Source organism: Chelonia mydas, chromosome 1 (genome assembly GCF_015237465.2).
Source record: "Chelonia mydas isolate rCheMyd1 chromosome 1, rCheMyd1.pri.v2, whole genome shotgun sequence".
NCBI classification, from domain to species: Eukaryota; Metazoa; Chordata; order Testudines; family Cheloniidae; genus Chelonia; species Chelonia mydas.
The window spans coordinates 6,969,049-6,994,918 of NC_057849.1; the positions used below are offsets into that span (position 1 = coordinate 6,969,049).

The window sequence follows — 25,870 nt, forward strand, 5'->3', positions numbered from 1 at the left end:
ATGTTACACTTTCTTCCTTCTCTTCAGATCAAACAGTATTTTGGGGCAAGAAGGCTGGCTGGTCACTCCTCTCACCACTCATCACAGACTCCCAGAGGGAAGAGCCACAGGTGCCGAACACACTCAGACCTGCAGGGCCAGCCCAGTGGACCCGCAGTGTGTGGTAGCCCAGAGCCCAGCCTGAGAGTGGGAGGATCGCGGGATTCCAGCCCAGGAGAGGGAAAACTACAAGGTCTGATGTCTGGCACTCAGAGGCCAGAGAGGGGGTAGAGATGCCAGTATCCCTGCAGCTCTGAGGGGTGTCTACAGGGCAGAAATGTTGGAGCCCTCAGCCAGTCAGGGAAAAGAAATATGCCCTATCACACCTCTGACTATAGAACAACGCAGCTTTCGATTCCTGCGTTCACAATCGAGCCAGAGAATAAAACCTTTGAAAATGCATTTGCTGAATAAATTTCCAGCAGCAAATATACCTGAGGCGATTTGTGAACTAGTCACTGATATTCCATGGGGTCTCATCTCGCTCAGACACCGGCAGGATTGGGCCCATAAGAACATAAAACCAAGAATGGCCATACTGGGTCAGACCAAAGGTCCATCTAGCGCAGTGTCCTGTCTTCCGACAGTGGCCAGTGCCAGATGGCCCAGAGGGAATGACCAGAATAGGGAATCACCAAGTGAGCCCTCCCCTGTCACCGATTCCCAGCTTCTGTAAAACAGAGGCCAGGGACACCATCCCTGCCCAACCTGGCTAATAGCCATTGATTCACCTGTCCTCCATGAACTTACCTAGTTCTCTTTTGAACCCCGTTATAGCCCAGAGCACATGGCACCTCTAGAAACATGACCCCTTGAAAAATCCAGACTTGGAGCATCAGGATTTTAACAGTCCGAGCTCACTTTGAATGTCAGATTTCTGAGTAGCTTGAACAACCCACCACCCAGCACGGGCAGATGTGGGGGAGGGGTTCCCAAGCTACCTAGCGCTGCCTGCCCTCCAGCCCAGTCACTGAGTGACCCCGACAGACCAGCTGAGTCCTCTGCCGCTGCACAGAACACCTGCCAATGGAAACAGCTTCCAGCCTTTCCCCTTCACTTCGCATTTTAAAGAGAGTGAAACCTGCCAACGTACCCAGTCCCTGCTAGAGGAGGAGCCGCTGACACTAGAGGTCTTCACCGTAAACGAGAAGGAGTCATCGGCAAGGCTGCATGGGTAGCAGGCAGTATCTGTTCACATCGGGAGGCAACTCTCTTTATGAAGCCTGCCGGCACAGTCCCTTGGGGGCCACTTGGCCATCAGGGAACCTCAGCTGCTTGACTTACTGTACACCAGCTTTAACTCCCGTCATGGCCAATGGCAAAAGGCAGGAGGCCAAGTCATAGGGGACGGCTGGGGTTGCTACAAAACTGGACTGCAGTGCCAGCCCTGCTGCAGCCTTTATTCCTGGTATCTAGGCCTGTCATCACTGTTCATATGATTCCGATTAGTCACATGGCTACGTTGGGTGCAGCCAAGTGGTAAGGATGATGCTGTCTCAGCTGTGATCTTGCTGAAATAACATAACATAAAACAACAACAATAATTATATAGGGCCTGATTTCTCCTCAGTAGCCCCCTGTCCTACATTACAAACTCAGGGTGCAGGCCAGGGAAGTGAAGGGAGTTTCCACAAGGCTCCTTACATGGAAATTTCCTTCAGATTGTTCAGGGACGGGAGGTTCTTTTCCATCTCCCTAAGGATTGACAAGGGGGACCCAGGATCCAGGGATACCGAAAGTGAGACAAAGATCTCAGTGATGCACTGATAGCTAGGTCCCCCACCCACAATCTCTGTGCCGCCACATCTTCTCTAGGACCGTCTCCAGCTCCCTGCTGGAGAATCGGAGAGGGCAGTGCAGAATGGGTAAGAAAACAGGCAGTATGTTACCTCCAGAAGAAGAAAGAGGAGAACCCATCCACCCCAGTGTAGATAGAGGTAAAAAACCATTTTCAGGCTCTCTGCACATGTACTATGGCGGAGACAGAACAGGAATGGAGTTTTAGAACTTTTAGTAAGTAATCTAGCTGGGTATGTGTTAGATTGTAATTTCTTTAAATGGCTGAGAAAATAACTGTGCTGAATAGAATGAATATTCCTGTCTGTTTGTCTTTTTTGTAACTTAAGGTTTTGCCTAGAGGGATTCTCTGTGTTTTGATTCTAATTACCCTGTAAGGTATTTACCATCCTGATTTTACAGAGATGATTCTTTTTTACTTTTATTAAAAGTCTTCTTGTAAGGAAACTGAATGCTTTTTCATTGTTCTAAGATCCAAGGGTTTGGGTCTGTGGTCACCTATGTAAATTGGTGAGGATTTTTAGCTAACCTTCCCCAGGAAGTGGGGTGCAAGGGTTGGGAGGATTTTGGGGGGGAAAGACATGTCCAAACTTCGTTTTCTCAGGAACCCAGATAAAGTTTGGTGGTGGCAGTGGAAATCCAAGGGTAAAATAGTTTGTACCTTCGGGAAGTTTTAACCTAAGCTGGTAAAAGTAAGCTCAGGAGGTTTTCATGCAGGTCCCCACATCTGTACCCTAGTGCTCAGAGTGGGGAAGGATCCTTGACATGGTGGCAGAGCGGTGGGATTAACTTGAAATCATTTTGAGATCAATTTAAGATTTTTGAACCAGAAAAACAGATATTAAAAGGAAATTTTTAAAATCCTTTGTGCTGCTAGAAAGCAGGTCTCCAACTAGCAATAGTTGGAAGGTTTTTTTTTTTTTTTTTTTGCTTTGGGGCCAGAGCAGAGATAAAAGGGAATTGTCTTTGGGAGCTGCAATTTCTCTTCCTAAAGGCAGAGTAGTTAACCTCCTGCAGGGAAATTCACAAGTCTTCACAGACCTAAGAGCAACTAGAGGGAATTTCTACCTATTTGCCTGAAGACAAAAGTGTTAGTTTTTAGGTCTTTTTTTTTTTTTTTGGATTTTTCTGTAGGCTGACAATCACTATCAGAGAATAGGTATCCTATTCCAGCACAGCAAAATTTTACAAGCCAAGTTTTGTTTGTTTTATTTCTAAACCTCGGGTGTAAAGTTAGTTAAAAACAGAGAGGTTAGGATGACAGACTCCACGGCTCATCAAAAGCCGGAATTAGCCAGATTTCAGGCTGACGAAAAACAAAAGGAACATGAAAGACAGATAGAACTCATGCAGCTGGAGAAGGAGGTACAGGAGGCTGCCCACAGGAGGGAGACAGAGGCAAGGGACAAAGAGACGGAGGCAAGGGACAAAGAGATGGAGGCAAGGGACAAAGAAATGGCGGCAAAGGACAAAGAAAGTGAGGCAGCGAAAGAGGCAGAACAACACCAAGCAGCTGCTCACAGAAGAGCTATGGAAGCAAGGGACAAAGAAATGGAGGCAAGGGCCAAAGAACTGGAGGAGAAGGAAAATGAGAGGAAGCATGTGGAGGAGATGGAGAAGATAAAGTCTCAGCAGAATATACCAACAAACCCTAGCAATCCTTCTCCAGGTACCACTTCCCATCCCAGAAAGTTCCCCACCTACAAGGCAGGTGAGGATACCGAGGCCTTCTTAGAAAACTTTGGAAGGGCCTGCCTTGGGTACAGCATCTCTACCTGCCAATATATGGTAGAGCTGAGGCCGCAGCTCAGTGGACCCTTAGCTGAGGTGGCAGCTGAAATGCCTAAAGAACACATGAACAAGTATGAACTGTTTAAATCCAAGGCGAGATTCAGAATGGGGATAACACCCGAGCATTCTCGTCGGAGGTTCAGAGCCCTAAGGTGGAAACCAGACGTGTCATTTACCCGCTATGCCTACCACATTGGGAAACATTGGGATGCCTGGATATCAGGAGCAAGTGTTGAATCTTAGAGGGTGTTTCTGAGAAAATAGAAAGATACATCCTAGATGGGAAGCCCAAAACTGTAATCGGGGCAGGAGAGATTGGAGCCAGATGGGTAGAGGTGGGAGAGAAGAAGAAAACTGGTCGCAGTTGGAGTGGAGACCAGAAGGGACAACCCCAGACCACACCCTATTCCCGGGGGCCGCCCAAGGCCCCACCTACCTCCCAAAGAACCTTCCAGACACCTTATTGTCCCAACTCCCCATTCTCCAGCAACCCGCCTCGCCCCAGTGACCCGTCAGCTGGATGATTTTTTAAATGTAACGAGCTGGGGCATGTAAAGGCCAACTGCCCCAAGAACCCCAACAGATTACACTTCATTGCACCAGAATCACACCAGAGATCCGCAGGCCCGGATACCTCCCAGATACACTTGGAGCGGAGGGAAACTGTGAGTGTGGGCGGGAAGAAGGTCACCATGTGGAGGGACACCGGAGCACAAGTGTCAGCTATCCATGCTTCCTTAGTGGACCCAAATTTAATCAACCCAGAAATCCAAGTGATGATTCAACCCTTCAAGTCCAACTCTTTCAATTTGCCTACAGCCAAGTTGCCTGTCCAGTACCAGGGCTGGTCGGGAAAGTGGACTTTTGCAGTCTATGATGATTATCCCATTCCCATGCTGTTGGGGGAAGACTTGGCCAATCATGTGAAGCGGGCCAAGAGGGTGAGAATGGTCACCCGCAGCCAGGCTAAACAAGCTGGCAGGCCTAGCTCTGTTCCGGAAACTTCTATCAGGACCCGGTCAGAGGTGATGGACCCGGACCCCAGACCAACAGCAGTAGTGGATCCAGTCCCAGAGACCCAGATGGAACCTGTCCCGGAACCGGAACCAGTGGAACAACCAGCACCAGACCCATTGCCAGCACTGAATCCAGTACTTGCAACCTCAACACCAGAGGGCCCCACCGAACCTGAACCGGCAGCAGCCCATAACCCTACACAAGAGGCTCAGCCGGAGCCTGAACCCCAACACAGTGTCCCAGCGGAGAGCGGTTCACAGTCAACGGAAACAGCCCCATCCCCTACATCGCTTCCAGAGGGACCAAGCATAGGTCCACAATCCAATGAGGAACTGATGTCTCCAGCATCAAGGGAACAGTTCCAGATCGAACAGGAAGCAGATGAAAGCCTCCAGAGAGCTTGGACGGTGGCACGGAGCAACCCACCGCCTCTCAGCTCTTCTAATCGATCCAGGTTTGTTGTAGAAAAAGGACTTTTATACAAAGAAACTCTTTCTGGTGGACACCAGGAAGACTGGCATTCTCAGAGACAGTTAGTAGTTCCAACTAAATACCTGGCCAAGCTATTGAGCTTAGCCCACGATCATCCTAGTGGCCATGCTAGGGTGAACAGGACCAAAGATGGTTTGGGGGGTCATTCCACTGGGAGGGAATGGGCAAGGATGTTTCTACCTAGGTCCGGTCTTGTGAAGTATGCCAAAGAGTGGGAAAACCCCAAGACCAGGTCAAAGCCCCTCTCCACCCACTCCCCATCACTGAAGTTCCATTTCAGCGAGTAGCTGTGGATATTCTGGGTCCTTTTCCAAAAAAGACCCCCAGAGGAAAGCGTCCATACTGACTTTCATGGATTTTGCCACCCAATGGCCGGAAGCAGTAGCTCTAAGCAACCCAAGGGCTAAAAGTGTGTGCCAGGCACTAGCAGACATTTTTGCCAGGGTAGGTTGGCCCTCCGACATCCTCACAGATGCAGGGACTAATTTCCTGGCAGAAACTATGGAAAAACTCTGGGAAGCTCATGGGGTAAATCACTTGGTTGCCACTCCTTACCACCATCAAACAAATGGCATGGTGGAGAAGTTTATTGGAACTTTGGGGGCCATGATACATAAATTCATAAATGAGCACTCCAATGATTGGGACCTAGTGTTGCAGCAGTTGCTCTTTGCCTACAGAGCTGTACCACATCCCAGTTTAGGGTTTTCCCCATTTCAACTTGTATATGGCCGTGAGGTTAAGGGGCCGTTACAATTGGTGAAGCAGCAATGGGAGGGATTTACACCTTCTCCAGGAACTAACCTTTTGGACTTTGTAACCAACCTACAAAACACCCTCCGAACCTCTTTAGCCCTTGCTAAAGAAAACTTACAGGATGCTCCAAAAGAGCAAAAAGCCTGGTATGATAAACATACCAGAGAGTGTTCCTTCAAAGTAGGGGACGAAGTCATGGTCTTAAAGGTGCTCCAGGCACATAAAATGGAAGCATCGTGGGAAGGGCCATTCACGGTCCAGGAGCCCCTGGGAGCTGTTAATTATCAGGGCTGCAAAATGCACCCGTCACCTTCCAAAGACTTGTAGATGGTCTCCTAGCGGGATTAGGAGAATATGCAGTCGCCTACCTTGACGAGGTGGCCATCTTTTCGGATTCCTGGGCAGAACACCTGGAACATCTACAAAAAGTCCTTGAGTGCATAAGGGAGGCAGGACTACTGTTAAGGCTAAGAAGTGTCAAATAGGCCTAAACAGAGTGACTTACCTTGGACACCAGGCGGGTCAAGGAACTATCAGCCCCCTACAGGCCAAAGTGGATGCTATCCAAAAGTGGCCTGTCCCAAAGTCAAAGAAACAGCCTTCTTAGGCTTGGCTGGTTATAACAGATGATTTGTACCACAATACAGCCAAATCACCGCCCCACTGACAGATCTAACCAAAAAGAAACAGCCAAATGCCGTTCAGTGGACCAAAGAGTGTCAGAAGGCCTTTAACCAGCTTAAAGCCACACTCATGTCTGACCCTGTACTAAGGGCCCCAGACTTTGACAGACCATTCCTAGTAACCACAGATGCGTCCGAGCGTGGTGTGGGAGCAGTTTTAATGCAGAAAGGACCTGATCAAGAATTCCACCCAGTCGTGTTTCTCAGCAAAAAACTCTCTGAGAGGGAAAGCAACTGGTCAGTCAGTGAAAAAGAATGTTACGCCATTGTCTACGCCCTGGAAAAGCTACGTCCATACGTTTGGGGACGGCGTTTCCACCTGCAAACCGACCATGCTGCGCTACAGTGGCTTCATACCACCATGGGAAATAACAAAAAACTTATTCCGTGGAGTTTAGCTCTCCAAGATTTTGATTTCGACATCCAGCATGTCTCAGGAGCTTCTAACAAAGTGGCTGATGCACTGTCCCGTGAAAGTTTCCCAGAATCAACTGGTTAAAATCATCCTTGAGATGTGGAAAATATTGTTAGTCTTTATGTACTTGGTAGAATATTTAGAGGTGCAGTGTCTTATTAACTCTGTTTTTTCCTAGAGCTCCAGGAAGAAATCCAGGCCAGCGTTTCACCCTAGCTGAGATTTGGGGGGTGGGGGGTGTCATTAATATAAAGGGAAGGGTAAACCCCTTTAAAATCCCTCCTGGCCAGAGGAAAAATCCTCTCACCTGTAAAGGGTTAAGAAGCTAAAGGTAACCTCGCTGGCACCTGACCAAAATGACCAATGAGGAGACAAGATACTTTCAAAAGCTGGGAGGAGGGAGAAAAACAAAGGGTCTGGGTCTGTCTGGGTGATGCTTTTGCCGGGGACAGAACAGGAATGGAGTCTTAGAACTTAGTAAGTAATCTAGCTAGGTATGCGTTAGATTATGATTTCTTTAAATGGCTGAGAAAAGAACTGTGCTGAATAGAATGAATATTTCTGTCTGTGTGTCTTTTTTGTAACTTAAGGTTTTGCCTAGGGGGATTCTCTATGTTTTGAATCTAATTACCCTGTAAGGTATTTACCATCCTGATTTTACAGAGGTGATTCTTTTTACTGTTTCTTCTCTTAAAATGTTTCTTTTCAAGAACTGAATGCTTTTTCATTGTTCTAAGATCCAAGGGTTTGGGTCTGTGGTCACCTATGCAAATTGGTGAGGATTTTTACCAAACCTTCCCCAGGAAGTGGGGTGCAAGGGTTGGGAGGATTTTGGGGGAAAGACGTGTCCCAACTACGTTTTCTCAGGAACCCAGATAGAGGGTGGTGGTGGCAGTGGAAGTTTGTACCTTGGGGAAGTTTTAACCTAAGCTAGTAAAAGTAAGCTCAGGAGGTTTTCATGCAGGTCCCCACATCTGTACCCTAGAGTTCAGAGTGGGGAAGGAACCTTGACACCCTGACATCTGCTGGGAGAGCAATACAGCAATGCACAGACAATCCAGGAAGCTTTTTGAGAGTGCTGGGGACAACTTCCTGGTGCAAGTGCAAGAGGAACTAACTGGGGGCCATGCTCCTCTTGACCAGCTGCTCATAAAAAAGGAAGAATTGGTAGGGGAAGTAGAAGTGGGTGGCAATCTGGACAGCAATGACCATGAGAAGGTTGAGTTTGGGATCCTGACAAAAGGAAGCAAGGAGAGTAGCAAAACCTGGAACTTCGGACTTCAGAAAAGCAGACTCTGACTCTCTCCGGGAACCAATGGGCAGGATGAGGGGGAAAGGAGTCCCAGAGAGCTGGCTGTATTTTAAAGAAGCCTTATTGAGGGTGCAGGAACAAACCATCCCGATGTGCAGAAAGAATAGCAATTACGGCAGTCTTAACAGAGAAAACTTCAGTAAGCTTAAGCACAAAAAGGAAGTTTACAAGAAGTGGAAATTTGGACAGATGACTAGGGAGGAGTACAAAAATATTGCTTGAACATGCAGGGGTGTAATCAGGCAGGCCAAAGCACATTTGGAGTTGCAGCTAGCAAGGGATGTGAAGGGTAACAAGAAGGGTTTCTACAGGTATGTTAGCAAAAAGAAGAAGGTCAGAGAAAGTGTGGGACCCTTAGTGAATGGAGGAAGCAACTTAGTGACAGATGATGTGAAAAAATTTGAAGTACACAATGCTTCTTTTTGCCTCAGTCTTCACAGACAAGGTCAGCTCCCATCCGGCTGCGCTGGGCAGCACAGTCTGGGGAGGAGGTGAGCAGCTCATGCTGGTGAAAGAACAGGTTAAGGGCTATTTGGAAATATTGTTGTTTCAAATTCATGCATTCTTTACGAATTTCTCACACAAATGGAGGGATAACTGCCAAGGTAACCCGGGAGAGGTGGGGGAGGAGGGAAGCACTGGGTGGGGTGGGGAAGGAGGGGAGGACGGAAGGACAAGGTCACATTGCACTTCAAAACTTATTGAATGCCAGCTTTCTGTTGCTTGGGCAGTCCTCTGGGGTGGAGTGGTTGGGTGCCCGGAGGTCCCCCCACCACGTTCTTGGGTGTCTGGGTGAGGAGGCTATGGAACTTGGGGAGGAGGGTGGTTGGTTACACAGGGACTGCAGCAGTGGTCTGTGCTCCTGCTGCCTTTCCTGCACCCCAACCATATGCCAGAGCATATCAGCTTGATCCTCCAGTAGCCTCAGCATTGCATCCTGCCTCCTCTCATCACGCTGATGCCATCTCTCCTCTCGCTCGTCCCTCCTGTCCTCTCGCTCGTCCCTCCTGTCCTTGCGTTGATTTGTGCCTTCCTGGACTCTGACATTGTCTCCCTCAACGCATTGTGCTGGGCTCCTTCAGCGTGGGAGGCCTACATGAGCTCAGAGAACATTTCATCACGAGTGTGTTTTTTTTCAGCTTCTATTCTTTGATAGCCTCTGGGATGGAGATGATACGTGGAGCAATGAAACATTTTTAGCTGCGGGAGAGAGAAAAGGGAGATTAGTCTTTAAAAAGAGTCATTTTAGAGAACAATGGGTTGACTTTTTCATGGTGAATCAAGCTGTTAACATTACATAGAAGGTGTGCTTTCTTTACAAGGTCACATTTTGCCTGTTATATCGAGGGCCTGCCAGTTTGGTGTGAGAGATCACACACACAGGGCTGGCGGACAACAGAATTCGGCTTGCAGGCAGCCATGGAAAGCCACAGTCTTTTGGCTTCTTTAGCCTTCCTAACATGTGGGAATGGTTTCAAACAGCAGTGACCTCATTTCCCATACCAAGCACCCGTTGGACTGGCCCTTTAAAAGGAGGGGCTGCGGTATTCTGGTTAATGTGCAGCACAAACCCAACTAACCCCCCACCCCCCACACAAACACACACGATTCTCTGGGATGATCACTTCATCCCTGCCCGCATCGTGGGGATGATTTCTGTTCAGCCACAAGCAAACAGCCCAGCAGGAACGGCCACCTCTGAATGTCCCCTTAATAAAATTCCCCTATTTCAACCAGGTGACCATGAATAATATCACTCTCCTGAGGATAACACAGAGAGATAAAGAACGGATACTGCTTGAATGCCAACAAACACTGGGACCATACGCTGCCATGCTTTTTTATGCAATGATTCCAGATTACGTACTGCTGGCCTGCCGTGGTAAAGTGTCCTACCATGGAGGACGGAATAAGGCTGCCCTCCCCAGAAACCTTTTGCAAAGGCTTTGGGAGTACATCCAGGAAAGCTTCACTGAGATGTCCCTGGAGAATTTCCGCTCCATCCCCATGCACGTTAACAGACTTTTCCAGGAGCTGTACTGGCCGCGAATGAATCTCAAGTCTTCAGGGCAAATTAATCATTAAACATGCTTTCTTTTAAACCGTGTATTATATTTACAAAGGTACACTCACCAGAGGTCCCTTCTCTGCATTCTAGGTCCGGGAGCCCGCCTTCAGTGGGTTAGGGGGGTACTAGATCCAGGGTGAGAAACAGTTCCTGGATGTCGGGGAAAAAGGTTTCTCTGCTTGCTGGCTGTGCTTCAAACTCCTCCTCCTCATCATCTTCCTCGTCCCCAAAATCCGCATCCCTGTTGCGTGAGAGTCCATTGACGGAGTCCACGCACAGGGCTGGGGTAGCTGAAGGGGCACTCCCTAGAATGGCATGCAGCTCATCATAGAAACGACATGTCTGGGGCTCTGACCCGGAGCTGCCGTTTGCCTTTCTGGTTCTTTGGTAGGCTTGCCTGAGCTCCTTAAATTTCACGCGGCACTGCTGCGGGTCCCTGTTCTAGCCTCTGTCCTTCATGCCCTTGGAGAATTTTTCAAATATTTTGGCATTTCGTCTTTTAGAATGGAGTTCTGATAGCATGGATTCATCTCCCCATACAGCATTCAGATCCAGTACCTCCTGTTCAGTCCATGCTGGAGCTCTTTTGTGATTCTGGGACTGCATGGTCACCTGTGCCCATCAGCTCGCCACAATGGCCAAACAGCAAATGAAATTCGAAAGTTCGCGGGGCTTTTCCTGTCTATCTGGCCAGTGCATCTGAGTTGAGAGTGCTGTCCAGATTGGTCACAATGGAGCACTCCGGGATAGCTCCCGGAGGCCAATACTGTGAAATTGCGTCCACACTTCCCCAAATTGGACCCAGCAAGCTAGATTTCAGTGCTAATCCACTTGTCCGGGAGGAGTGCAGAAACCGGTTTTAAGAGCCCTTAAAGTCGGAAAAATGGCTTCGTAGTGTGAACGGGTGCAGGGCCAAACTGATTTAATGTTGCTAAATCCGACCTAAATTCGTAGCGTAGACCAGGGATATGCATCATTGTCTTGAGTGGATCATACCTTGGCTGCAACTTGAACAGGTTGCTCCTCTGAATGCTGACAGGCATTCAACAAGGATAGACGCTGGCCACGAAAAATTGGGACTGCCACAATAAAACCGGGATATATCATCTCTGTACCCTCTAAACCAGGTCCTTTCCTTTCTTGGGGGGAGTCTTACAATTGTCCCATTTTTTGAGCTTGGAACAATACTCCATCTGTGCTAAACGCTTATCACTAAGCAGATCTGATTGGACACTTCAGTCTCTTCCGTTTGGGATGCTTGTGACCAGAGCTATAGACTCACCCCCACCCTCCTTAAAACTAGTAGGTTGATTAGCAAACAGCACAAAGCATTGGAGAAAATGGTTATAAAATAGCAGGCAGCTCTCACACGTCTACACCCATCTATCTCGCGTCTCACTACAAGCTGAGTTAGACAGACTTTGCTCTGGAGACAGAGGAACAGAACTGGCCCATTTACATTCTTTAGGGAAACCAAGGAGCTCTTGGGACACATTCTACTTTCCCTGTGTCTCTGAGAGCATCTTCCCATCTGTTTACTCCTTTCTCGTGAAAGCAACCCTTGGTGCCACCTGTGTGAGCTTGGGCCCAGTCACCATAGTGCTCAGCCATGTCCATGTTTCAGGGCCAAGGGGTGAGCTGACCTTTGCCCTGAGACCATTTTCTCTCTGCAAGATATCTAAGATGAGGCCCCAGTGGCACTTGCTCCACTGTTTGGCAGTTAGACCGATTCAGCCTCAATGGCTTGCAAACACTGTTCCCGTGACTGTGCTGGAACTCCCGGCATCCCTGTGACACTCCATCGCTCCCCTCAGAGATCCAATACCTACCCTTCATGGTCAGCCCCAAGCATCCCCACATCTGCCACAGACACCAAGGGTCTGGAGTTACGGGACTTCCAAGAAGACAGCTGTCACAGGAGGCTGTGGTAAGAGGTCTTTTATACACAAATGTCAGAGGTGTTGCTCTGTGGAACCCTGACACCGCCCTGATCTTTGGGTCTCAGGGTATTTGAGCACCTTGAATGTATTTATCCTCCTGCCACCGCTGTGAGGCAGGGTAGGGCTAGTATACACCTGAGCAGAGGCTCAGACAGCCAACGGCTTGCCCACAGTAAGGGAATCAAACCCAGTTCTCTTGCATTGCGTTGCAGAGCCATGCCCAGACCACAGGACCAGCCTTCCAGACTCCTGAATGGTGACAGGCCAGGCTGGATTGTCTGCTGCGCCAGCAGAGCTCCCCCCTGCGCGGCAGAGAGAGGGGATGGCAAGGAGCCAGTTACAGAGGTTTGATTCACTGGCCTGTTCTCCCCCGGCCTCAGTGGAGTTTAGAGCAGCCTGAGGGCTGGGCTGACCTCTGCTGGGTAGTAATGGCTTCCAAGAGCCCCCGCTCCTGGACAAGCCTGAGCCTCCCTCGCCCCTGTGACTGCCACCCAGTACCCTCCTCCGCCCAGTCTGCTACCATGCAGTTGTCTCTTCTTGAAGAACTTGAGCTTTTTACATGTCCCATGAAGGTTCCAGGGCAGCTGAGGAGGCTTTTGTGACACTTCCCCCATCGTCATCATTGTGATGTGATTATGACATAGTTATAACGCATCCTGTACAAAACGTGTCCTGTGAGGTGTCTATGGAAAAGTTCTGATTGGCAGAATATGATGATCCCACGTGTACGCATTTTTATTTTTGCATCTGAAGTTATGAATATTGACTATTTATCTGTGTAGTTACACCAGGCTGACACCCACTCGGGAAAATACTTACAGTCTAGACAGCTGGTTATGAAGGGCCTATTCTGGTTGTTGGCACATTAGGGGAAATAATAGACCCCAGGAAAAGCTCATCCCCTACCTGAGAAAAGCCTTCCTGAGACTGCTCCAGACAGCCTATGGATAATGGAAGCTATGACTCAGCAGGGAATGCAAAGGCATGTGATCACACCACATGACACTAAACTCCATTTTGCAACGTGTGGGGAGTCAGGGTCATGGGATGGGGGCTGTTTTCGGGGCCCTGCTCCTCCTCTTGCCCCCCCATGCCCAGGGCAGATAGAGGGTCCGTGGTTCCCTACGGTGCGCCAGGATCCCTGGGTGGCTCTTAACACAGCCTAGCTCTAACTTTCAGGAAGACCAGGAGGCGGGCCCTTAAGGAGAAGAGGAGGAGCAGAGCATGAAGCCTGGTGGGGGGAAAGATGGAGCAAAGGCCTTAGAGGAAGAGGAGGAGGAGTGGGTGGACCCTCACGGGGGAGAAGAAGGGCAGGGGCAGAGTCACAGGGAGGCAGGACTCCTTCATGTGTCTTGCTTTTACCTTTTGACTAGGTGGTCACCCTAAATTGCATGAGCTAGGCTGGGATAGGAGCTAGCCGTGCCTCTCTGGGGGAGATGAGGTGTATTTCCACCACTTTCCAATCAGCTGGGGCAGCACAAATCGGGGGAAGGGGAGGGAATCTGGGCCTGAGTCTCTTGCCAGGACTCGTGTGTGTCAGACCCTCACTCACACAAATAGTTCTGCTCTGCCTCTGTGGGAAGAGGGCTCAGCGGGTGCGCAGTGTCCAGAGCCATCAGTAGGGGCGGGGATGCCTGAATGGCTTCTCCTGGGGCTCCTGTGTTAATCAGGTCTCTGACACCACTCAGACACAAGAATCTGGCTGAAGGCGTAGGGGAAAGTTGGGTGTCTCTGCCCAAGTAGTAGCCCCTGTCCACAGCTGGTGCAGCCCCATGAATCACGCAGCACCCAGAGCGCTCAGGAAGGGCCAGGACTGCAACAACAGAAGAGCTCTGCAGATTTTGTCATGGCCCCTGGATGTTTAGCCAGAGACGGGACAGGTGTAACAGGAAACAACATCCACGTCCCTACTCTTTACTGACTGTATCAACAGGAATTCTGAGTTTGGGGTAGCCACCGATACGGCTCTTTATGGGCCAACATCCCACCGTTCCCCTGGCTCTCCATGAACACAGTCACTTTGTAAATGCTGCTTCCGGCCTTGGTTTCCTTTCCCGACTGCGCTCTCCTCCCTCACCAGCGCCTCTCCCCTTGCTCTGGGTCTTAAACCCCATCTGGACCTCTCTCTACAAAGTGGAGATCAGTAGCTTTTGTCTTCTCAGATAAAAAGAACAGGAGTACTTGTGGCACCTTAGAGACTATCAAATTTATGAGAGCATAAGATTTCATGGGCTACAGTCCACTTCATCGGATGCATAGAATGGAACATATAGTAAGATATATAGAGATACATACATACAGATAAGTTGGAAGTCACCATACGACCTATGAGAGGCTAATTAGTTAAGATGAGATATTATCAGCAGGAGAAAAAAAAATTTGTAGTGATAATTAAGATGGCCCATTTCGACAGTTGATAAGAAGGTGTGAGGATACTTAACATAGGGAAATAGATTCAATATGTGTAATGACCCAGCCACTCCCAGTCTCTATTCAAACCCAAGATAATGGTATCTAGTTTGCACATTAATTCAAGCTCAGCAGTTTCTCGTTGGAGTCTGTTTTTCAAGCTTTTCTGTTGCAAAATTCCCACCCTTAAATCTTTTACTGAGTGGCCAGAGAGGTTGAAGTGTTCTCCTTCCGGTTTTTGAATGTTATGATTCCTCATGTCAGATTTGTGTTCATTTGTCTCAGATGTAAGGGTCCAGGATGGAATAGATGGCTGTGGCCTGTGTTTTTTGACTCCCAGGTCACTAGTATGGGAGCAGCGTGAGGAACTGACCCTTCAGTTGATGAACACCCTGACTATCCTTGCACGAAGTTGTTTGCTTTTCACGCTGTACACAATGGGGTTCATTAGGGGTGGGACCAGCAGATAGAAGTAGCCCAGGACAAACTGAAGCAAGTGAGAAGAGCTATTCCCAAATCTGTGTATCACAGACAAGCCGATCTCTGGTAGGTAGAAGAGCAGGACGGCACAGAGGTGGGAAACACAGGTGTTCAAGGCCCTTAGACACTCCGCATGGGACACGACATTCAGCACTGTTTTGAAGATCATCACATAAGAGAGGAAGATGAGGAACGAGTCCAACCCAATGGTTAAGACAAGAGTAGACAAGCCATAGACATTGTTGACTGTGATATCCGAACAAGCCAGGTTCATGACCTCCTGATGTACGCAGTCGGAATGGGAGAGAATATTAGTTCGACAGTATTGGAACCATTTAAGCAGAAAAGGGAGTGGTAATACTAGGACCACCCCTCTTAGCACACACAGCAGTCCCATTTCGGATAACCTCCATGGAGTTAAGATGGAGGCATATCTCAGTGGGTTACAGATTGCAATGAAGCGGTCAAAGGCCATCAACAAGAGGAAGGAGGATTCCATACATTGAAGCAAGTGGATGAAGAACAGCTGGGCAAAGCAGGCATCAAGGCTGATCTCCCTAGAGTTGAACAAGAACATGCCCAGTATCGTCGGTATGGTAGATATTGATAAGCCAAGGTCTGTGATGGACAACATGGAAAGAAAAATGTACATGGGCTCATGGAGGCTTGGATCTGTTTTTATAATGAACAGAATGACTGAATTTCCTACTATTGAAATAACATACATTAAGCAGAAGGGGATAGAGATCCAGAGATAGACGTCTTCCTTTCCAGGTATCCCGGTGAGAAGGAAAATTGTAAATTGGAATTTGGTATCATTGACAGCTGACATAATGGACTGGGGAGGTTCAAGGAGTTTTCAGCGTTCCTTCCTGAAAGGAAAAAGAACAGGAGACTAGCTGATATTTAACTAGACATCTTTCTGCTCTGAGTGCAAGTCTAGAGACTCCCAGGAGCTCAAGAAAGATCAGCAAAAACATAGTCTTGGATGTACACCATTAATAGGAAGAGAGGCACTGCCAGACTCGATCAGACCTGCAGTCCATCTAGTGCACTATCCAGTGGCCAGTTCCAGAAGCTTCAGAGGCAGGTGGAAGAAACCCTGCAATAGGGAGCTATGAGATAACCAGCACCCAGGAAAAGTTTCCCCCTGACACCCACTAGTTAGCCATATTTTGTGGTGTAAATCAGGAGGGCTTAGAGCCCTTCCAAGCCAAGCCTTTTTTTAAAAAAAAATTGCTCACTAATGAAATTGTTTTTTTCCAGTTACCCCTAGAAGCATCCAGTCCCTCTTTGAATCCTGCATGCTTTGATCCCCAGTGATATCTTGTGGCTGGGGGTTCCACAGCCTATTTGATAACTGTGATTTTACAGTTGTAACTTTCACACAGACACCCTTTCTGGCCTTTCACTGCTGAGTGTGGCCCATTGTATCATAACACGTGCATAAACACATGGCAAGTGCATGGTGAAAGCGGTCGTTGTATTATCTGTCCTCCATTGAAGCTATTTGTAAATGTGTTTCATTGCCTCATTATATACATTGTTTTTCACTTTCTCCACTCTTGTCAAGGTTCCCTCCCTACTCTGAACTCTAGGGTACAGATGTGGGGACCCGCATGAAGGACCCCTAAAGCTTATTTCTACCAGCTTAGGTTAAACGCTTCCCCAAGGCACAAATCCTTCCTTGTCCTTGGATGGGTGCTGCTGCCAACACCAAGTGAGTTAGAGAAAGATTCAGGAAAAGGACCACTTGAAGTTCCTGTTTCCTTAAAATATCCCCCCAAGTCCCATCACCCCCTTTCCTGGGGAGCCTTGAGAATAATCTACCAACCAAATAGGTAAACCAGATTCTTCAAAAACAGAACTTTATTATAAAGAAACAAAGAGGTAAAAGAAGCACCTCTGTAAAATCAGGATGGAAGGTAACTTTACAGGGTAATCAGATTCAAAACACAGAGGATTCCCCTCTAGGCAAAACTTTAAAGTTACAAAAAAACAGAGATAAAGCTCCCTCTTAGCACAGAGAAAATTCAAAAGCTAAAAACAAAAGATAATCTAACATGCCTTGCCTTATTTATGACTCTTTTTGCAATATTGAGTCTCATTTTAAGATGATTTTAGGAGAAGGAGTTTTCTGACCTGATGCTTCTCCGCTTCCCCAGAGAACACACAACACAGACCACAAACAAAGCCTTCTCCCCCCCCCACCCCGATTTAAAAATATCTTCTTTCCCCATTGGCCCTTTTGCTCAGGTGCCAACCAGGTTATTGGAGCTTCTTAACCCCTTACAGGTAAGGAGGAATTCTAGGCTACCCTCAGCTGTATGTTTATGACAACTCCTCAGAGTCGAAATTCTGCCACTGCCTCTTTGTAGCACATGGGATCAATTCATAGGGCCAGGTTCTGAATTCAGTAACAGTGACTTCAATTGCATCACTCCAGATATAAATGTGTAAATTCGATCAGAACCAAACTCTGTTAACTGTCCCTTACTAAATGCTCTTCGTGATACACCCTGACTCTCAAGAATCCCTCCAAGAGAAATTGAAGTGCTTTGCCTGGTCAGCATTGACTGATTCCAGAGAATTCAATCATCCAACAAGATTCTCTTCATCCTCACAGGAACTGCATCATCTCCCTGTGCAAGGATCTGTGGATATCAGGCAAGTTACAAGATAAGACTGACAGTTACTTCAGCTGGGGGGAAGGGCTGGCTTCACAAATGGGTGAATAATGCAAACACTAGGTGTGCACTAATATCCAGCTGAGTGTGCAAGTTACTTCAGCCATGAGTGTGTAACAGCTGATGGGCATAAATTATAGACAACCTCTATTGCACTCCCCTTCGCTGCACCTCGGCTCTGCTCTTTGCAGAAACACAGGCCAGCGGTTCTGTTCTCTCAGGGCTGTTTGGAAAGCCTTGCACAAGTCTTGCAGAGTGAATGAATGCAGGACCTTAATGTATGTGTTAGAAACAGCTTCTTGTCAGTTACCAGGAGACAGTATCATACAATGGTTCACTGAACAAAAAAATTAATAGCACAAACCCATTGCAAGGATGTGGAGTACTTCTGAAATAGTTTCTAAAACAAAGGCCATTAAATTTGTCATGGAAAATTAACCACTCTTTGTTTTAGGAATCAGAATTGCCTGAGGCTTTTTTATTTTATGTGAGCAGGACAGTCAGCATAGCCGCACACAGCGTGGGAAGCTGCTCTGTTTTCCATACACTTTAAGAGATTTGTCGAGGGTTTTCGGTGGCATTTTCAAACAATACACTTCTGCATGGGTACTTTTCCACAGACCCTTCCAACAATGCCTTGTAAGGACAAAATCATACATATCGCAATGATAAGTAATTTTTCCAGTTTAACCAAGTTTTGAGGGTAAATCATAGTCCAAGTGCGGTTAACAGTAGGCCATGGGTAATAACAGACTTATTGCGGTTAGGGGAATTTTAAGTGGAACTAGCTGGATAATCAGGGGCCTTCAGATACTCTTTTGCTGCCATACTTTCTGTTGGCCAGCCACTAAGATGACCCTTTCCCATCCTACTCAGCACATACAATTATCCTGCAATAGGGGCATCACAAAACCTTATCAGATAATTTCTTCCACAACTGTTACCAGTGCTCCTTCCTATCGCAATTCCAACAACTCTACTGCTAACTTTGGCTAGACATGCATGTTATGAAACTTTGGTATGTAATACTTGCATATCTGTACTTTAGTACACTCATGCCAACTCATTCTTTCCCCTCTGATCTGCTTTCAGAGATGATTTCTCAGGTTAGAGTGGGACTTAAAAACCTAGTTCTGGATTTCTTCAGAACCTGAAAAGATGACAGCATCTCGGCCCTCATTCAGCCCCTTGTCAGCAAACAAAACTCTAGTTTCTCCTCTGTCCCTGGGTTAATAGCTGACTGGGTCTCCTCAGGTTCTGTTCTGTCAGTCTGTAGCCTGTCTCTGGAGTGGGAACAAGCATTGGGATTCCTATAGAAAATATACGTTCCCTGAGCTCTCACTCACTAGCACAAGGTAACCCCAGCACCTGTGATTCAGCCATGATGAGAGCTTGCCAGATGTGGATTTCAAAGTCAAGTGCATGAGTATTCATGGAAATGGAACCTCGTTTCCCATAGGAAAGTAGCCTATTGCTCTCTGACTGCCAGTGTCCTGTATTCATAAAATGCGGAGCATTGGGAACGGCACTGTGGCATCTATGGAGCTGAGCTGCTATAATGAATCTGTGGGTTAAACCCAGTTCTGGGGATGTTTGCTGTAGAGCTGTATTGGGTTAACTATTGGGGTGTTTGTGCTCCACCTATATTAGGAGAAACTCGTCTGGCTCATCTTAGTTTAGCAGCAGGCTGCTAAAAAAGAAGCAGGAAGAGAAGCAACAGCTCAAGAAAAGCCATCGCTCAGTGAGCACTTCAAGGAGGTTGAGAGACCACATGGGAGCTACAAGCTGGGAAGAGCCTATTTCCAGGCTCCAGCCACGTTACACAGCTTGTTTTGCCAGCACTGGGAGTCTGTCCAGAGGTGGGGCAGCTGTTGCTCAGAAGCTCTTCAGGCCGACAGGCACAGACATGGCTTGGGAAGTCTCAAGGCTTTCAGCCTGCCTGGGTCCCCAACAGAGTGGAGGGCTTGGACTCAGAGACGTGTACAGACTGTTGTTTGAAAAAACCTCTTATTCTCCCATGTTACACTTTCTTCCTTCTCTTCAGATCAAACAGTATTTTGGGGCAAGAAGGCTGGCTGGTCACTCCTCTCACCACTCATCACAGACTCCCAGAGGGAAGAGCCACAGGTGCCGAACGCACTCAGACCTGCAGGGCCAGCCCAGTGGACCCGCAGTGTGTGGTAGCCCAGAGCCCAGCCTGAGAGTGGGAGGATCGCGGGATTCCAGCCCAGGAGAGGGAAAACTACAAGGTCTGATGTCTGGCACTCAGAGGCCAGAAAGGGGGTAAAGATGCCAGTATCCCTGCAGCTCTGAGGGGTGTCTACAGGGCAGAAATGTTGGAGCCCTCAGCCAGTCAGGAAAAAGAAATATGCCCTATCACACCTCTTACTATAGAACAACGCAGCTTTCGATTCCTGCGTTCACAATTGAGCCAGAGGATAAAACCTCTGAAATGCATTTGCTGAATAAATTTCCAGCAGCAAATATACCTGAGGCGATTTGTGAACTAGTCACTGATATTCCATGGGGTCTCATCTCGCTCAGACACTGGCAGGATTGGGCCCATAAGAACATAAAACCAAGAACAGCCATACTGGGTCAGACCAAAGGTCCATCTAGCGCAGTGTCCTGTCTTCCGACAGTGGCCAGTGCCAGATGGCCCAGAGGGAATGACCAGAATAGGGAATCACCAAGTGATCCATCCCCTGTCACCGATTCCCAGCTTCTGTAAAACAGAGGCAGGGACACCATCCCCGCCCAACCTGGCTAATAGCCATTGATGGACCTGTCCTCCATGAACTTACCTAGTTCCTTTTTCAACCCCGTTATAGCCCAGATCACATGGCACCTCTAGAAACATGACCCCTTGATAAATCCGGACTTGGAGCATCAGGATTTTAACAGTCCGAGCTCACTTTGAATGTCAGATTTCTCTGTAGCTTGAACAACCCACCACCCAGCATGGGCAGATGTAGGGGAGGGGTTCCCAAGCTACCTAGCGCTGCCTGCCCTCCAGCCCCGTCACTGAGTGACCCCGACAGCCCAGCTGAGTCCTCTGCCGCTGCACAGAACATCTGCCAATGGAAACAGCTTCCAGCCTTTCCCCTTCACTTCGCATTTTAAAGAGAGTGAAACCTGCCAACGTACCCAGTTCCTGCTAGAAGAGGAGCCGCTGACACTAGAGATCTTCACCCTACACGAGAAGGAGTCATCGGCAAGGCTGCATGGGCAGCAGGCAGTATCTGTTCACATTGGGAGGCAACTCTCTTTATGAAGCCTGCCGGCACAGTCCCTTGGGGGCCACTTGGCCATCAGGGAACCTCAGCTGCTTGACTTACTGTACACCAGCTTTAACTCCCGTCATGGCCAATGGCCAACTGCAGGAGGCCAAATCACAGGGGACGGCTGGGGTTGCTACAAAACTGGACTGCAGCGCCAGCCCTGCTGCAGCCTTTATTCCTGGTATCTAGGCCTGTCATCACTGTTCATATGATTCCGATTAGTCACATGGCTACGTTGGGTGCAGCCAAGTGGTAAGGATGATGCTGTCTCAGCTGTGATCTTGCTGAAATAACATAACATAAAACAACAACAATAATTATATAGGGCCTGATTTCTCCTCAGTAGCCCCCTGTCCTACATTACAAACTCAGGGTGCAGGCCAGGGAAGTGAACAGAGTTTCCACTAGGCTCCTTACATGGAAATTTCCTTCAGATTGTTCCGGGACGGGAGGTCCCTTTCCATCTCCCTGAGGATTGACAAGGGGGACCCAGGATCCAGGGATACCGAAAGTGAGACACAGATCTCAGTGATGCACTGGTAGCTAGGTCCCCCACCCACAATCTCTGTGCCTCCACATCTTCTCTAGGACCGTCTCCAGCTCCCTGCTGGAGAATCGGAGAGGGCAGTGCAGAATGGGTAAGAAAACAGGCAGTATGTTACCTCCAGAAGAAGAAAGAGGAGAACCCATCCACCCCAGTGTAGATAGAGGTAAAAAACCATTTTCAGGCTCTCTGCACATGTACTATGGCGGAGAATAATTTGGAAGAGCCCTCTGAAGGAAGGGATCAGAAGAAAACCCCATCGACCGGAAGGCATGGGATGCATTGTCCTAGGGATGAGGGTTCCACGAGGAGATGAGTGGTGGGTTTTGGGGACAACCTTCTAAGGGGGACAGAGTCCTCCATCTGCGGTCCAGACCGGGAGACTCAAAAACTGTGCTGCTTGCCTGGAGCTAGAATTCAGGATGTGACAGAGCATCTACTGAGACTGATCGAGCCCTGGGACCGCTAACCCTTCGTACTTCTCCACGTGGGTGTCGATGTACTGCCAAGAATGACCTTGAGTGTGCCACTGCAGACTATGTGGCTTTGGATTCTTTGACCACAGGATGTTGTTCCAGGAGGAAGGGTTGCTATGAAGAGATGGGATCCACCTAACAAAGAGAGGGAAGAGCATCTTCACAGGCAGGCTTGCTAATCTAGTGAGGAGGGCTTTAAACTAGGTTCGCTGGGGGGCGGTGACCTAAGCCCTGTGGTATGCGGGGAAGTGGGATACTGGGAGGAAACACAATGAGTAGGGTGCAACAGGAGTGGCCTCCTGATTCCTACTGTGAAAGTAGGGCAATCGGTTAGTTATCTTAGGTGCCTGTATAGGAACACAAGAAGCCTGGGAAACAAGCATTTAAAATTAGAAGTCCTGGCACAGTCAAGGAACTATGCTGTAATTGGAATAACAGAGACTTGGTGGCATAGTTCACATGACTGGAGCACGGTCATGGATGGGTATAAAGTGTTCTGGAAGGACAAGCAGGGGAGAAAAGGTGGAGGAGTTGCACTGTATGTAAAAGAGCAGTACTATTGCTCAGAGCTCCAGTTGCTCTGAACTGGGGAAAATCCTGCTGAGAGTCTTTGGGGTAAGTTTAGAGGTGAGAGCAACAATGGTGATGTTGTGGTGGGAGTCTGCTATAGACCACCAGACCAGGAGGATGAGGTAGACGAGGCTTTCTCAGAAAACTAACAGAAGTTTCCAGATCACAGGCCCTTGTTCTCATGGGAGACTTCAATCACCCTGTGTCATAAATATAAAGGGAAGGGTAAACCCCTTTAAAATCCCTCCTGGCCAGAGGAAAAATCCTCTTACCTGTAAAGGGTTAAGAAGCTAAAGGTAACCTCGCTGGCACCTGACCAAAATGACCAATGAGGAGACAAGATACTTTCAAAAGCTGGGAGGAGGGAGAAAAACAAAGGGACTGGGTCTGTCTGGGTGACAGAATAGAAATGGCGTCTTAGAACTTAGTAAGTAATCTAGCTAGGTATGTGTTAGATTACGATTTCTTGAAATGGCTGAGAAAGAGCTGTGCTGAATAGAATGAATATTTCTGTCTGTGTGTCTTTTTTGTAACTTAAGGTTTTGCCTAGAGGGATTCTCTACGTTTTGAATCTAATTACCCTGTAAGGTATTTACCATCCTGATTTTACAGAGGTGATTCTTTTTACTGTTTCTTCTATTAAAATGTTTCTTTTCAAGAACTGAATGCTTTTTCATTGTTCTAAGATCCAAGGGTTTGGGTCTGTGGTCACCTATGCAAATTGGTGAGGATTTTTACCAAACCTTCCCCAGGAAGTGGGGTGCAAGGGTTGGGAGGATTTTGGGGGAAAGACGTGTCCCAACTACGTTTTCTCAGGAACCCAGATAGAGGGTGGTGGTGGCAGTGGAAGTTTGTACCTTGGGGAAGTTTTAACCTAAGCTAGTAAAAGTAAGCTCAGGAGGTTTTCATGCAGGTCCCCACATCTGTACCCTAGAGTTCAGAGTGGGGAAGGAACCTTGACACCCTGACATCTGCTGGGAGAGCAATACAGCAGTGCACAGACAATCCAGGAAGCTTTTTGAGAGTTTGGGGACAACTTCCTGGTGCAAGTGCAAGAGGAACTAACTGGGGGCCATGCTCCTCTTGACCAGCTGCTCATAAAAAAGGAAGAATTGGTAGGGGAAGTAGAAGTGGGTGGCAACCTGGGCAGCAATGACCATGAGAAGGTTGAGTTTGGGATCCTGACAAAAGGAAGCAAGGAGAGTAGCAAAACCTGGAACTTCGGACTTCAGAAAAACAGACTCTGACTCTCTCCGGGAACTAATGGGCAGGATGAGGGGGAAAGGAGTCCCAGAGAGCTGGCTGTATTTTAAAGAAGCCTTATTGAGGGTGCAGGAACAAACCATCCCGATGTGCAGAACGAATAGCAATTACAGCAGGCTTAACAGAGAAAATTCAGTAAGCTTAAGCACAAAAAGGACGTTTACAAGAAGTGGAAATTTGGACAGATGACTAGGGAGGAGTACAAAAATATTGCTTGAACATGCAGGGGTGTAATCAGGCAGGCCAAAGCACATTTGGAGTTGAGCTAGCAAGGGATGTGAAGGGTAACAAGAAGGGTTTCTACAGGTATGTTAGCAAAAAGAAGAAGGTCAGGGAAAGTGTGGGACCCTTAGTGAATGGAGGAAGCAACTTAGTGACAGATGATGTGAAAAAATTTGAAGTACACAATGCTTCTTTTTCCCTCAGTCTTCACAGACAAGGTCAGCTCCCATCCGGCTGCACTGGGCAGCACAGTCTGGGGAGGAGGTGAGCAGCTCTTGGTGGTGAAAGAACAGGTTAAAGGCTATTTGGAAATATTGTTGTTTCAAATTCATGCATTCTTTACGAATTTCTCACACAAATGGGGGGATAACTGCCAAGGTAACCCGGGAGAGGTGGGGGAGGAGGGAAGCACTGGGTGGGGGGGGAAGGAGGGGAGGACGGAAGGACAAGGCCACATTGCACTTCAAAACTTATTGAATGCCAGCTTTCTGTTGCTTGGGCAGTCCTCTGGGGTGGAGTGGTTGGGTGCCCGGAGGTCCCCCCACCACGTTCTTGGGTGTCTGGGTGAGGAGGCTATGGAACTTGGGGAGGAGGGTGGTTGGTTACACAGGGACTGCAGCGGTGGTCTGTGCCCTGCTGCCTTTCTTGCACCCCAACCATATGCCAGAGCATATCAGTTTGATCCTCCAGTAGCCTCAGCATTGCATCCTGCCTCCTCTCATCACGCTGATGCCATCTCTCCTCTCGCTCATCCCTCCTGTCCTCACGTTGATTTTGTGCTTTCCTGGACTCTGACATTGTCTCCCTCAACGCGTTGTGCTGGCTCTTTCAGTGTGGGAGGCCTGCATGAGCTCAGAGAACATTTCATCTCAAGTGCGTTTTTTTTTTCAGCTTCTAATCTTTGATAGCCTCTGGGATGGAGATGATACGTGGAGCAATGAAACATTTTCAGCTGCGGGAGGGAGAAAAGGGAGATTAGTCTCTAAAAAGAGACATTTTAGAGAACAATGGGTTGACTCTTTCATGGTGAACCAAGCTGTTAACATTACATAGCACGTGTGCTTTCCTTACAAGGTTGTATTTTGCCTGTTATATTGAGGGCCTGCCGGTTTGGTGTGAGAGATCACACACACATGGCTGGCGGACAAAAGAATTCGGCTTGCAGGCAGCCATGGTAAGCCACAGTCTTTTGGCTTCTTTAGCCTTCCTAACATGTGGGAATGGTTTCAAACAGCAGTGCCCTCATTTCCCATACCAAGCACCCGTAGGGCTGGCCCTTTAAAAGGAGGGGCTGCGGTTTTCTGGTTAATGTGCAGCACAAACCCACCTACCCCCCCCACCCCCCCCCCCCACACAATTCTCTGGGATGATCACTTCATCCCTGCCCGCATCGCGGGGATGATTTCTGTTCAGCCACAGGCAAACAGCCCAGCAGGAACGGCCACCTCTGAATCTCCCCTTAATAAAATTCCCCTATTTCAATCAGGTAACCATGAACGATATCTCTCTCCTGAGGATAACACAGAGAGATAAAGAACGGATGTTGCTTGAATGTCAACAAACACTGGGACCATTCGCTGCCATGCTTTGTTATACAATGATTACAGACTACGTACTGCTGGCCTGCC

General features: G+C 48.1%; 1 protein-coding gene across 1 annotated transcript; it reads right to left on the reverse strand.

The window, feature by feature from the left end:
• Positions 1-15,009: 15,009 nt before the first annotated feature.
• LOC102935577 (olfactory receptor 51G2) lies at positions 15,010-16,031 on the reverse strand. The gene has a single exon (XM_027817713.2). It carries the CDS (start codon positions 16,029-16,031, stop codon positions 15,096-15,098), a length of 936 nt encoding a protein of 311 aa, XP_027673514.2. The 3' UTR covers positions 15,010-15,095.
• Between the last annotated feature and the right edge of the window lie 9,839 nt (positions 16,032-25,870).

Bases quoted from the DNA above. Each gene is read 5' to 3' on its own strand.
- LOC102935577 (XM_027817713.2), bottom strand. From the start codon at position 16,031: ATGTCAGCTGTCAATGATACCAAATTCCAATTTACAATTTTCCTTCTC.